Source organism: Microchirus variegatus, assembly GCF_963457635.1.
Source record: "Microchirus variegatus genome assembly, chromosome: 2".
NCBI classification, from domain to species: Eukaryota; Metazoa; Chordata; class Actinopteri; order Pleuronectiformes; family Soleidae; genus Microchirus; species Microchirus variegatus.
Window position 1 is genome coordinate 16,229,094 of NC_139803.1, and position 12,469 is coordinate 16,241,562.

At 40.9% G+C, this 12,469-nt stretch overlaps 1 protein-coding gene across 1 annotated transcript in view; it reads right to left on the reverse strand.

Annotated features, from left to right (window-relative positions):
• Nucleotides 1-713: 713 nt before the first annotated feature.
• Nucleotides 714-12,469, reverse strand: part of gabra3 (gamma-aminobutyric acid type A receptor subunit alpha3) — a gene marked incomplete at both ends in the record, with an annotated part of 90,640 nt that continues 78,884 nt past the window's right edge. Inside the window, 2 exons of the mRNA XM_083903994.1 lie at nt 714-1,037; nt 1,180-1,218. Of these exons, the coding sequence (XP_083760120.1) occupies nt 714-1,037; nt 1,180-1,218 (363 nt within the window). The remainder of the gene's footprint in view (nt 1,038-1,179; nt 1,219-12,469) is intronic.

Here is a 12,469-nt window from a genome sequence, read left to right on the forward strand (position 1 = left end):
TAATATATGCCGCACAGATTTATAAAACCTTTATGAAAATGTTCTACCTGGAGCCAAAAAGGGTTCTCCTATGAGGACAAGCCTAAGAACCTTGTATGGTTCTACTTGGCACTTTTATTTCTAAGAGTGTAGGTCAACTCACTTGAGAACAGTTTGAATCTAACTGACGTTTGTTGACATTTAAAGCTTACGCACTACAGCTTTAGTGTTGCTAATGAGCGACAATGAAACTCCAGTACAAGCTTGCGTATCACAAGTGAAGTGCAAACATATTCGAACATGAGTGAGAACACAACTTGACGACTCTTCAAAAAAACACGGCAAGCGAGCAAGGTTAACGGCAAAGGAGCACTTAAAGTTACTCACGGAAAATGGGAACAGGGCCAGAGTTAGAGTAAGTGTGGAGGGGAAGGGAAAAAGAAAACTACACAAACACGGACTGATGTGAGTATGTGCTCCCTCCGTAGTCCATGACTACATGTGAATTTATTGTATGTTCAAATTCGCCTTCCATCTATAGAGACGTGCAAAATATCAAACTCTTAAGAAAAAACAGATACACAAAACACATCCACAAACACACACACTCTCTCACACACTCTCTCTCTCTCGCATACACACACACATACACAATAAGATGTAATGGACTTGGCCTCCTGCAAACCTGTCTACCTTCTGAACCAAACCAGATCAGGCCCAGCATTTGGTCAAATTCAGTTTAGGTTGTTAGCCTTCATGATAGCGGGTTTTCTGTTGACGTACGTGGCCCAGTAGCCTAAGTTGAAGATGAAGAACAGAACTGGGAAAATGATACGCGATATCTTGTCCACTTTGCTGACACGGTTGTAGGACTTCTTGGCCTCCGTGTACGGGTCTGCCATCCTTTGCAGGTAGTGGTGTTTGGCTGTCGATGCACTGGGCGCGCTCTTGGAAATGGTTGTTAGACCTTGGTCTTTTGCTACATTCATGGCGTAGGTGGTTCCGACAATGTTGAAGGTGTTGTTGGCCTTTTTGGACAGAGTCGCCGATTCTCTTCTCTGAAAAGGAAGAAGGCAGTAAAGTAAAGGTTGTCAGGAGCGAAGCACCAGACTTACCAATACTTCCATTTGAACTCATAAAGAGGAAATAGAAGCAACACCACGAGACACGACACACACAAGAACAAAACAAAAGCCTAACCATATCTTTAATCCTTTCCATGTTAGCCTGAAACGGTTCCTGAAAAGAAAAGTAGAAAAGAAAAAAAGTTTACCAATTATATTAAAATTCCCCATCTTACATACTCTATTCATTACTATCCAGCTGATACTAGGTGTGAACATTTTTACACTATAAATATTATCAAGTCAAATCTGCACCATTTAAATGTGGATTGCAGAAGGAAAAAATAAAAAAACAGTCATGATATAAAAAAAAAAAAAAATAGTCATGACAAAAATTGAGTGTGGGAAGACTGCATTCATGATCACTGCAGAACCAGGCTGGACTGGCATCTGATACTGCTAGCAGTTGCAGCACAGAGCAGGATTATATATATATATAAAAAAAGAAGCAAAACAACAGTGCCTGAAACCACGTCTGACAAACTGTATCAATGAGAGCATTGCAGCAGGCTCTTCAGGCAAAAGCAGCTTATGCCAAAACTAGCACAACAAAGGCTGAGTATGATTAGGCTTTCTAAAGCCACTGGTTTCTTCCTCATACTGTAGAGAAATCATCACTCTCTTTTATATTTAAATTACAAAGGCAGACTGGATTTTTTTTTTGTTAAATTGGTCCTATCAAATAACTAAACTAACATCACCCAAGATCCTGCATGTGTTATCCTATGAAAGCAGTGTACATGTAAAAAGCACCAATCGCCAGGCGGTTTCCTATGTGTCGGAGAGTAATCTCACAGTGGCCACTTTAAAGTCAAGTTCAGGTGTTTTGAATTGTGGTTGTATAAAGTACTGACACAAACCTGCTTGAGACATGGACGCTCACTCTCACAGAAAACATGGCTGCCAGCTTCCTGGGACACAAGGAAAAACAGGTTTAAGCCACTTAACAAAAGCCTCAGCTGATAAATGTGTAGGCCCAGTAAATTTGACAAAATCTTACGAATATGTGACCGGATATATCTGGCCGTTAGACGGCCTTTTGTGACTCGAAACTTTTGAAAATTGCTCACTCCCTACACCAAAGTCCATGGAGAAAATTAATGAGTTTACATCAAAACACACAGGAGTTTGCTATGATACACTCCTGCCAAAAGACTTTGGTGCTTAATTTACCTAAGTGACACAAACTTACCAACAGCTCCGTTGTACCTGTGTTATTGGAGTTTGGTGTGGAAGAGTGAGCGGTTTACAAACCTTGATTTGCAGTCGCAAAGGACTGTCTTATATATATATATATATATATGTAACAGCGTGTAGATCTTATTAGGTGAGCATTTTGTTAAGTGGCGATAATCTGTTACCACTGGCGGCCATATTTTCAGGGAGACCGAGCACCATGTTTCAAGCTGGTTCCTGGTAGCCGACAAGGACAGTCCACAGTGACTAACTACGTACTTTCACTGCCCCATTACTTTGCTTTGAGCCCCTGTTTGAAATTTTTGTTCTACTTTTTCTTCTTCATTTAAAATCCGTTTCTTTTCCCTCCACTCCGTCTTTTTAATTAGCATAGCATTGAGCCCTATCCCTGCCCCGTCCTCCTCAAAGCTTCACTGTGGATCCTTTCAGCACTCGGCTTATTACCAAGGGTTTTATTTTTATTAATTTTTATTCTACATTCTCTAAATATACAGAGACACTCACAAATGGAAGCATAACATGGTTTTATACCAGGGCTGTCAAACTCAAATGACCTGGGGGCCAATGCACATCTATTGTGGTCGGGGGGGAATCACACGAATACTTAATAATACTATTTATGATGCAAACTTAATGTATTAATATAAAAAACAGAATTTTTTTTGAAATTACATAAATAATAGGGTGGACAACTGTAATTAAAATTCGTACCAGGAGCCGTTTAGGCCACTGCCATTCGTGGCTCGGGCCCTAACAAGCGTATTTATCTATGCAACTGAATGTTGTATATGATACATTTAATAAAGGGATAATTATGACCATATGTCTTATTATTACTGTTATAAAAAACATCATATATTCTATTCTATCACCTCGCTGGCAGCTGTGCCTCAGCTACACACTGTGTTTAAAAGACAGTGAGGTCATGGGCCATGTTTTCATTATAACATGATATTAAGTGGGGGGCTGCATGTAATCGATTGGGGGGGCCGCATGTGGCCCCGGGACCGTCAGTTTGAAACCCCTGTTTTATACGCAACAAAAGTCTTGTGTGATTGCTCGGTATCTTGAGTAGACCAGTACTCAAATGTGTTTAGGCTAGGGCTAACAATTAATCGAAATCGCAGGAGGGGGGCAATATTTGTTCAAGCCAAAATGTGTCAAAATGTCATTTTAGGTGAATTGTTGCCTTGATCTATATTAATCTTATTCTTATTTTTGAATGAAAATAAGAATAATGGTGAAAAAATTACCATTCCCTCTGATATCGCGAATCATATCGCAATCACAATTAGATATTTATTCAAAGTCGTTCAGCCCTAGTTTAGGCTAATCTGTTCGTTTTTTAAAGTGGGATCCCACAACTTTGTGGTCAAAAATGCAATTAGAAATAAGTTATACATGTTTCACGTGTTATTTTCTTCAGTAATGGGGTAATCGAATTACTGTTCTAATGCCGTTACTGTTAATGACAATAAAATGTGGCACATTACTGTAATTAAAGGCGCCATATGTAAGAATGTGGCCAAAAACGGTTACTACACTCAAATTCAAAATACTGAGGTCTTTTAGGTTTCGTTTTCTCCGCCATTGTAGCTCAGATGTAACTGGCAACCCGTGGTTGCTCGGCAGCTGAGACTCTACTGACTGCAATGATTGGTATATGGCGGTAGGTGGCGCCACATGCCAAAACATGATTTCAAAACATAAACATGATTTGCAGTCTGTAAAAAAAATTTCTTTAATGCAAATATTTTGTCTGTACTTTTGTTGTTGGTGAGTTCAGTTTGTTATATGAACATTATTCCTGAGTCTCTGTGACATATTAGGAGGATTTTACTATTTGGTTGGGCAACCGCAGGAAGGACAACCGCATAAGAAACGATGATTGGCTAAGGTAGTAGTAAAATGTCCCGGTAAGCCAATCAGAGGCAGAGTTGGGCGGGCATGACACAGAAACACACACAAAGACAAACGAGAGACACATTCAGTGATGGTGAGCTCTGCAAATTCTAAGGTTTTAGATTTAGAGGTTTATTTTTCATTGTTCTACAATTATAGACATAGTCTAGATAACATCTACAGCAACGTAAAACTAGATGTCTCACATTGTCCCACAGCAACATTGTCGATTAGTGCACAATGTTTTCTGTTAATTGTTTATTCTATGAAGTGTCCATTTCATTCATTAAACATTTTTAATATTCAGTTTTATTATAAGTCCATTTTCCAAAAATCCTTTGACATATTTTAACATAAAAAAAAAGGAACCCAATAGTTACATGCCCAACGCTGCTTATGAGGAGATATTCAGACTTCTGTGTGCTTACATCAATGTAATGTGGATAATACAGCAGCGATGAGGGGCTGGAAGAGTGGTTACGAGTTACTGCGTGGATAAAGTTTGACATTCATTCAGCTCCAAACTGTCTGCTGCATTGGCAGGTGCTCACATCCAAAGCCACAGAAACAGATGTTCGCTGAGTTTTCTCCGTTTCACTCTGTTTAACAACGCAGAGCCACGATATGTTCAGCAGAATGACTGTCTACGATATATTTAGCTTTGGTGATAGAGGAGGAGCTGGTGTTTGGAAAGCATATTAATGTGAACTTAGAAGGGAGACGGTCGACAATTCTGTGGGCAACAACTGCGTTCGCCTACCCCGATCGGCAGCATCTGAACTTGGTGAGAGTGTTTCACTCTGGTTTCTATTTTGTGCATCTCCAGAGGCCCTGAGTAATCACTGACTGATGCTTTAGAGCAGTAAAAAAAAACAACACCACACGATAAAAGCAGCAAATGATGGAAAGAGGTGACGGAGGAGGTCACGTTCTATCAAGATGCGGATATAGTGCTGTTAAAAGCTGTGGGCAACATCAAATTTAAAAGTGATGCATGTGAACATTTTGGCCTTTTGAAAATGGAGTCTGTAATGAAATTTTTTTTTTTTTTTTTAATAGTCTGCAGGAAAGTTAGAGTCTAAGCATTCTTTTCAGTACATTTTAACATTTGGGTGACAGTTGTAATAAGTTTTGAAATGTAAAGAGTGACGTGACTTTTTGAGTTTTGAATCGAGACACCAAATGCATCGAATCAAGTGCTCCCCCAGCATTACCCCATGTTAAGTGGAGCAGCAGAAAACAGCTAAGTGCATGGATAAGTGATAGAAAAGCATAGAAAGTTGAGTAAGGGCGTAAAAACACCCCCAAACATAGCTGCATATTTATAAATGGTTGGGATGTTCTTCATTATTTATAGACCATATCAAACAAGTGACTGGACTGGTTAAGCAGTTTCTTGTCAGAAAAGGCTGTCTAACAGCAAACTAAATCTGTGAACATATTCCTTTGCTGCTGTCGACTTTCAATTCATACATATAATTGATAGTCTGTATAATCGCCTCAAAAGAAACACTGTTTGGTTTCATTGCTTTAGAGCAAGTCTTACACAGTATATACACTACAGGCAAAAGTCTTGCTTTACGCCGGTCAGCATCCTGTGCCGTCTGTGCTGTTTGTATACAGCAGCCAGAACAGACCAACCAGCTCGAGAGTGTGTATTGAAGATGAAGTTCACAAAGAATAATGCTAAGCCCACATAAACCCAATCAATAAATCAACAAAATAGAAGGAGGAAATGGCAGAGAAAGTGAAAGAGTTGTGAAAAGACTTTCTGCCACTGTATTCCCCCGATGTACTTGGGAAAGTGAGCAGAGGTGTTCTCTGTTTGTTGCAATCTGCTCTCGCACCATTATGCTGTGTTTGGTACAGTACGGCATGGGTTTGAAATGGTAAAGCCCTTGGGTCAGCCTTTGCGTTTCAACAGTACTTATACCAGGTGGACGGGCTGTGGGCTGTGCACAATGGCCGCATCAACAAGTGTGATGTTGTACGATGACAACAACGCAGCACACAACAGTTAACAAGAGCTCTTTTTTTCCTGCTTGGTTTGTAGCTTTGGGAAGAAACACGGGTCGCAAGAGAGTGCTGTTTTTCTGTTGCCCAATCAGCTGATTTCATGGGGGAAGCTTGTCTAGCTTTCTTTTATTTTAATCTGTTACCCCAAGGGATGGTTGAGCCTGTTTATTTTGGTACTATTCCTAATGGAAACGCACAAGAATACTGTACCAAACCATTCTGGACCTTTACACAAGCAGCTGAGTATTTTATGAAGTGGCTAAAATCAGTTTTCCTTGTGTCCCCGCTAATTTCATTGAGTGTCTCAAGATGGTTTTCAATGCAGGGGGCATGCCAGGGGCACACTTAAGTAGTTGTTTAAGTACACAGACTTACAGTCCAATGTCCTGGAGGCAGCAGAACAGAGGAGTAAACATGTTCAGTTTGATCAGTGTTCTGTCCTCAAGTGAGCAAGACTACCGGAGGACGAGAGTTCTCCAAACTCAGCACAAACAGTGAAGCTTGTGGGTGAGAGAAAAAAGAAGAAGCTCACAGGCGGCTGATTGCATTAAACAGAGAAATGGTGGGTCACTCCCTGAAGGGAATCTATCTCGAGTCAATTAATATAGGGTGAGAGAGTGGTACTGATGCCCTGTGGATAACCAGGTACTTCCCCAAGATATCGATTCCTCTAACACCACCCAGAGACTCCTTTATCACAGTGATGGCTGACATCAGCAGGAAAAGAGAGTGACTGCTGTAATGTGTCATATGAGTGTAATCATAGCTTCCTAAACTCTTAACTCCTTGGCATCGTGGGGCCATTCTTTGCACAGTAACCTGACGACAAAAGCCTAGCAGAACACTTGTGTGCTGCTATTCAGCTGGCTTGTCCTCTGCAGTAATTCATATGGTCTAATTATTGGAGAAACCACATGTGGCTTCGTGCTGCGCGCATGTTTTTATGAACCTAATGCAACACGGCACATAATTTACGTCTGACCAAAGAGTCTTCAAAGTCATTTGGCTAGCTGCAGGCATCTTTGCACAATGCATCTTTGTTGACCTTGTCTTTGTTACTTCTGCAAACTGATGCGTCACAATTGCTTTACAAGTATGATTAAGTTCCCTGGAGGTAATTGTGAGTCCATGTGCGCATGCGTAGCATAAAACTGAACCTTGTGACAGTCTGTCCATGTTTCGGACTGGAGATGAGGTGGTAGCATATTCAGTAGCTTCAAGTATGTGAAAATGCCTTCAAGGAACTTGCTCTACTATTTACGTTTTGTAAATCTGGTAATTATACACATGGCCTGAGCTTGATCTAATCACGACAGTTATCACCCCAACAGTCCACTGATAGTAAAGACAGACCACCAACTGCAACACTGCCTTAGATTGACCAATTTGTTGGGGGAAAAGGTTGCACACACACTGCATCACCTATAGCCAATGCGCTACCAGTATGTTCTGCACCGGCTTACCAGCAGGTGGCAGTAGTCTGCCTTTGTTATTGAAAAACCAGAAGACCTATTCAGAAGCGTTATTTTTTATCTTGCCATTTGGTCAAACGATGGCCCTGTCATAGTAGTATTATCATCCAAATGTCCAAATTAAATAAGAAAAGTATGATATGATATGATGAGGATATCTCATGTTCTGAGCCAACCACGAGGATCTGTCTCTTGAAGGGACAGCAACTCGTTTTAACGTGCTGAATTTGCCACAAAGCCTTTCAGCGGGGGTTCCTGTCAATGACGGCAAAGGCTGACATGAGAGCTTTAGCTGTTCATCAACTGCCTGATGGCTGACTGTCAGGACGCTGTGTCCTGAGCTTTAAGCTTACACGATTCTCCAGCCAATAATCCAGACCCAAACAAGATTTCCAAGATGTGGCCAATGGCCCCTATGCAGCAGTACTTGTTCGTCAATCGCTAAGCATGACATGTTAAAAGATGTGGCCCGTGGAACCCAACTGATGTCTCTCTGAAGGAGATCCTAATCTCTTTTTGAATACTGTCGATAGTACAGTGTGTCAAGTTATGTTTGTGAATAGTGACAGCCTTATGAAACACTCATAGGTGAATCCACTTTCACTTTATTGCCTTTGAATCCACAAAGAACGAGCATTTTAGGAACAATATTTTTGGAAAAACGGGTCCCAGAGTGATAAAACCTCAAAACTCCACCCTTGCATTTTTGTGTATACAGCTAATACACTACTTGATGTCAAAACTATGATGTCATAGTCCCACCTCTCTCTTGTGCTTGTGTTAAAATTTCAATGTCACCCTGGCATTGAGAGTAATTTTGCGGGTTTCGTGTGGATGAAGTCATTTCCTGAAACAGCGCCGCGTTTCAGGAAAACGAGAAAGAATAGATCGTACAGGAAGATTTCTACTTTCACGCGAATGAGGCCTAACTGTCTTGCAAAATTCCTGCCTACTGCGGCTTTAATTCAAAATTTGTGCAGATGTTGTCAGCTATGCAGTGGGTGTGAATGTGCAAGATTATGAGTCACACACATTAGTAACTGAGATTCCCTGGCTCTGGCAATGAACCCCCCCCCCACTGCACAATGAGCCGGTCTCTGCTGATGAAACTTTGCATTTAATAAATCTCACGCGCTCATTTTCCCAATCATTTGTCACTGCGAGTCAAGATTACGTAAGCAAGCGTTCATTTCCGACCAACCGAACTCCCCGCTGGCTAGTTACTGCAATAAGCACACCTTTATCTGGTGAAGTGAGGGAGCGCTAATTAGTTCACGCCATCGTCTGTCAAACATAATGTTAGGTGATAAAAAAAAAGAGAGAAAGAACCAGCAGCATAAGTTGTGCATCGACTCATCTACCACTTTCATTTCAAATAAAAAAACCCTTGAGGCAATCTTACTTACATGAGGGTAAGAGTAGTGGCCTTGCCTCACATATGGAGCCTTTATTTTTCAAAATTGATGCACCGAGCTTCAACACCTTTACTGAAACACACTTAAGTTATCTTCCACTAGATTCTCTTCATTAAATTTCATGTTGAAAATGAAGACACGTGTGTGTTGTGATTGCCGTTGCTTTCCAGTAGCTCATTCTTGCGGAGAGGGAGTGTTATGGTGGTGTAACGTCTCCCCCCGCTGTGACCCCCGTTCTTTTTTATCTATCATGACAACCGCGTGCTCAGCACAGCCCCCGAGAAGGGAACTCGGGCTGATGCCATTCAGCGGAGACATCAAGGAAAAAATAAAAAAACAATTCTGCTCCACTCTGCTGCAAATTATCCCCGATGACTGAACAGTTCTACGGCAGCAATATGTATTCCTGTCAATCACTCAAAGGACCAAATGTCAAGCTGTAGAAGTGGAAACACTGTACTGATTCTGTCAAACACTTTGTACATAAATAGCAGAAAACGAAGCTTCTGTCGCAGTAAAATAAATATATGTTGTTCTTTTCTTTTTTTTAATGTCCTGGCAGCAATAAAACACAGTACCTTCCTAGTCACTTTACTTAAACTCAGTGAGACTTTTACCTGGTTAAACAGAGGGAAGGAAGAAGGTGGAGGTGCAACTTTTTTTTCTTTTTTTTTTAATGCAAGCATATCAAAGAGTTTGTAAGCTCTCTAGCTGTCAGAAAATCAGTTTCCCTTAAGGGGGAAGAAAAAAAAAAAGCATGTGTCCTTATATTATAGCATATATAGCATATATAGCATATTGTGCTGCGCTATTTAAGAATATATGTAAGAATGTGGCCAAAAACTACTGTTACTACTGTCAAATTCAAAATACCGAAGTCTTTTAGGTTTTGTTTTCTCCGCCATTGTAACTCAGAAGTTACTGGCAACCCGTGGTTGCTCGTCAGCTGAGACTCTACTGACTGCAATGATTGGTAGACGGTGGTAGGTGGCGCCACATGCCAAAACATGATTTCAAAACATAAACACAATTTGCAGTCTGCAAAAGATTTTTTTTAATGCAAATATTTTGTCTGTACTGTTGTTGTTGGTGAGTTCAGTTTGTTATATGAACATTATTCCTGAGTCTCTGTGACATATTAGGAGGATTTAGGAGGCCAGTTGCTTTAGATTTATTACATAATGCACCTTTCAATATGAAACTGTTGTTTGATGTATTCTCAACACAGTCCAAATTGACCAGGGCTAGCTCGTCTCAGAAAATAATAGTACCAACCAGTCAAACGGAACATTTTATAGTCAACAAACCAGATGTCTACGTCCAAACTACAACGTTTTTTTATTTGAAAATTGGGCTTTTAGATTAATGAGTGTTTCAGCATCCATAAAAACACACATAAAAAGTAGAACTTAGCTTAGGGCTACAAAATAATTCAATAATAATAGATCGGTGTCTTCAACTTTCACTCAGGAACGAAACTTATACCGTAGTTAGCTGATTATTGACTGGTTTGAAATGTTATAGTGTCTTTGAACATATTTCCCAGCCCTAGCTGTGCTTTAAAGGCAATATCATGAGATACAACTTGGTGCTGCATAAATGATGAAATGATGTAGAGATGTAGTCTTGAGACATAGACGCCACTCAAGTTGCCAAAAGTCGATCTAGATTTGTTTTTTGTTTGTATGTTGTACGTCATCGCTTCTCGATACACTCTTAGAAATAAAAGTGCTAAGTAGAACCATATAAGCTTTGGCTTGTCCTCATAGGAGAACCCTTTCTGGCTCCACCTGGAACCTTTTTGGAGGGTTCCACCAAGAACCCTTTTGAAACACTTTATTCGGGAAAGGGGTTTTAAAGGGTTCTCTGGATGCTACCAAGAACCCTTGGAAAACCCTTTCTTCTGGAAAGGGTTTTTCAGAAGCAAATGGTTCCAGGTAGAACCTCAGCCCTTGTAGAAGGACACTTTTGGAACCCTTATTTCTAAGAGTGTAGCGTATGATGAAGATTTAGGGAATACCCAGCCTTCACAAAATGTATAGTGTGTCACCATTCACATTTACAGGGCATGCATGTAAACAGGTAGTGGACTTTCTCCTCTGCAGTTGTTTGCCTAGTTTCAGAAAGTACTACTAGCAAAAAACAACAATGTTGAAAAGTAAGAAACTGAAATTGAAAACTTTTGAGCTTTTCCTCAACAGTCGATAGTCCAGTCGTGGCCGATAACGACCAATCAGGAAGCAAATGCAGGAAACTGTGTTCAACTTTGTAAAGACTAAAGGCCACATTATACTTCTCCGACTGCGTATGCGTTATCCGTCTGCGTCACCACGGAGACGCCTCGAGCATTTATACTTCTGCGTCGTGGTGACGGACACTCGCTGCAGTTTCCCGCCCGATCAGTAGGGGTCGCTGCGCAAGGTTGTTGTGCTTCTGGCTACAGTGAGCAATGGCGTCCGAGAAAGAAAGAGAGAGAAAGCCTGTTGTTGTTGAAAAAGTGGCCGTTTCTCACTTTTCTGTGTCACGGAACGCAGTTTTAAGATAATTTGAGGCGAGAAATTGGCCATTTAGAGTCTAAACATGTGCTGTGTGTGTATAGATATGACGTATTTATAGTTCGGCAGCGGCGTTATCGGCGGGGATCAGCTCCGCCTCTGTCAGGACTCCCGGAGCGCACTGAGAGCCGGCACAGAGCAGCTTAGCTCGGCCTGTCCTGAGGACCAATCGTAGCTCTTGCCGTCTCCGTAGTCCCTTGACGGAGTGACGGACACTTAAAAAATATTCCGTGCACCCGGAGACGACGCAGAGGCTCTTCGACAGGTTCTGCGTCGACGCAGAGGACTCTGCGTAGCTACGCAGAGCACTTTACGCAGGAGTATAAATTGGGCTTAAGACGAGACCAGACTAAAACACTACCAAGAGCCAGCAGCATATTCAAACTTCTCTGTTTTGGGGCTCGACAACACCAAGACATTTAATTTTTAAACAAAAAAAAGCATTAGCGTTTTATGTTCTAGCCTATGCCAGCTAAAACTGCCATGACCTTATTCTGTCATTCATTAAATCTGTGCATAAATGCTAGATGCATTTGTCCTTTCATCTCCGGAGAAAAAAAAAAGCATTTTGAAGTATACGCTATGATGCAACTTGCAATGAATCAATTAATCAAGAGAAACATGGATATTTCATACATACAGCAAGTGCTTCTTTGTGTTCCAATACTGCCTCATGCCTCTAATCTATCTCATATGACACGATCAACTATAAAACATCACAGGAATCATGTATAATTAAAGCACAGAGGCAGTCGTGAGACACTAATCACTTTTTTATTCATGACTTCATTAGAAGTTCATAGAAAAAG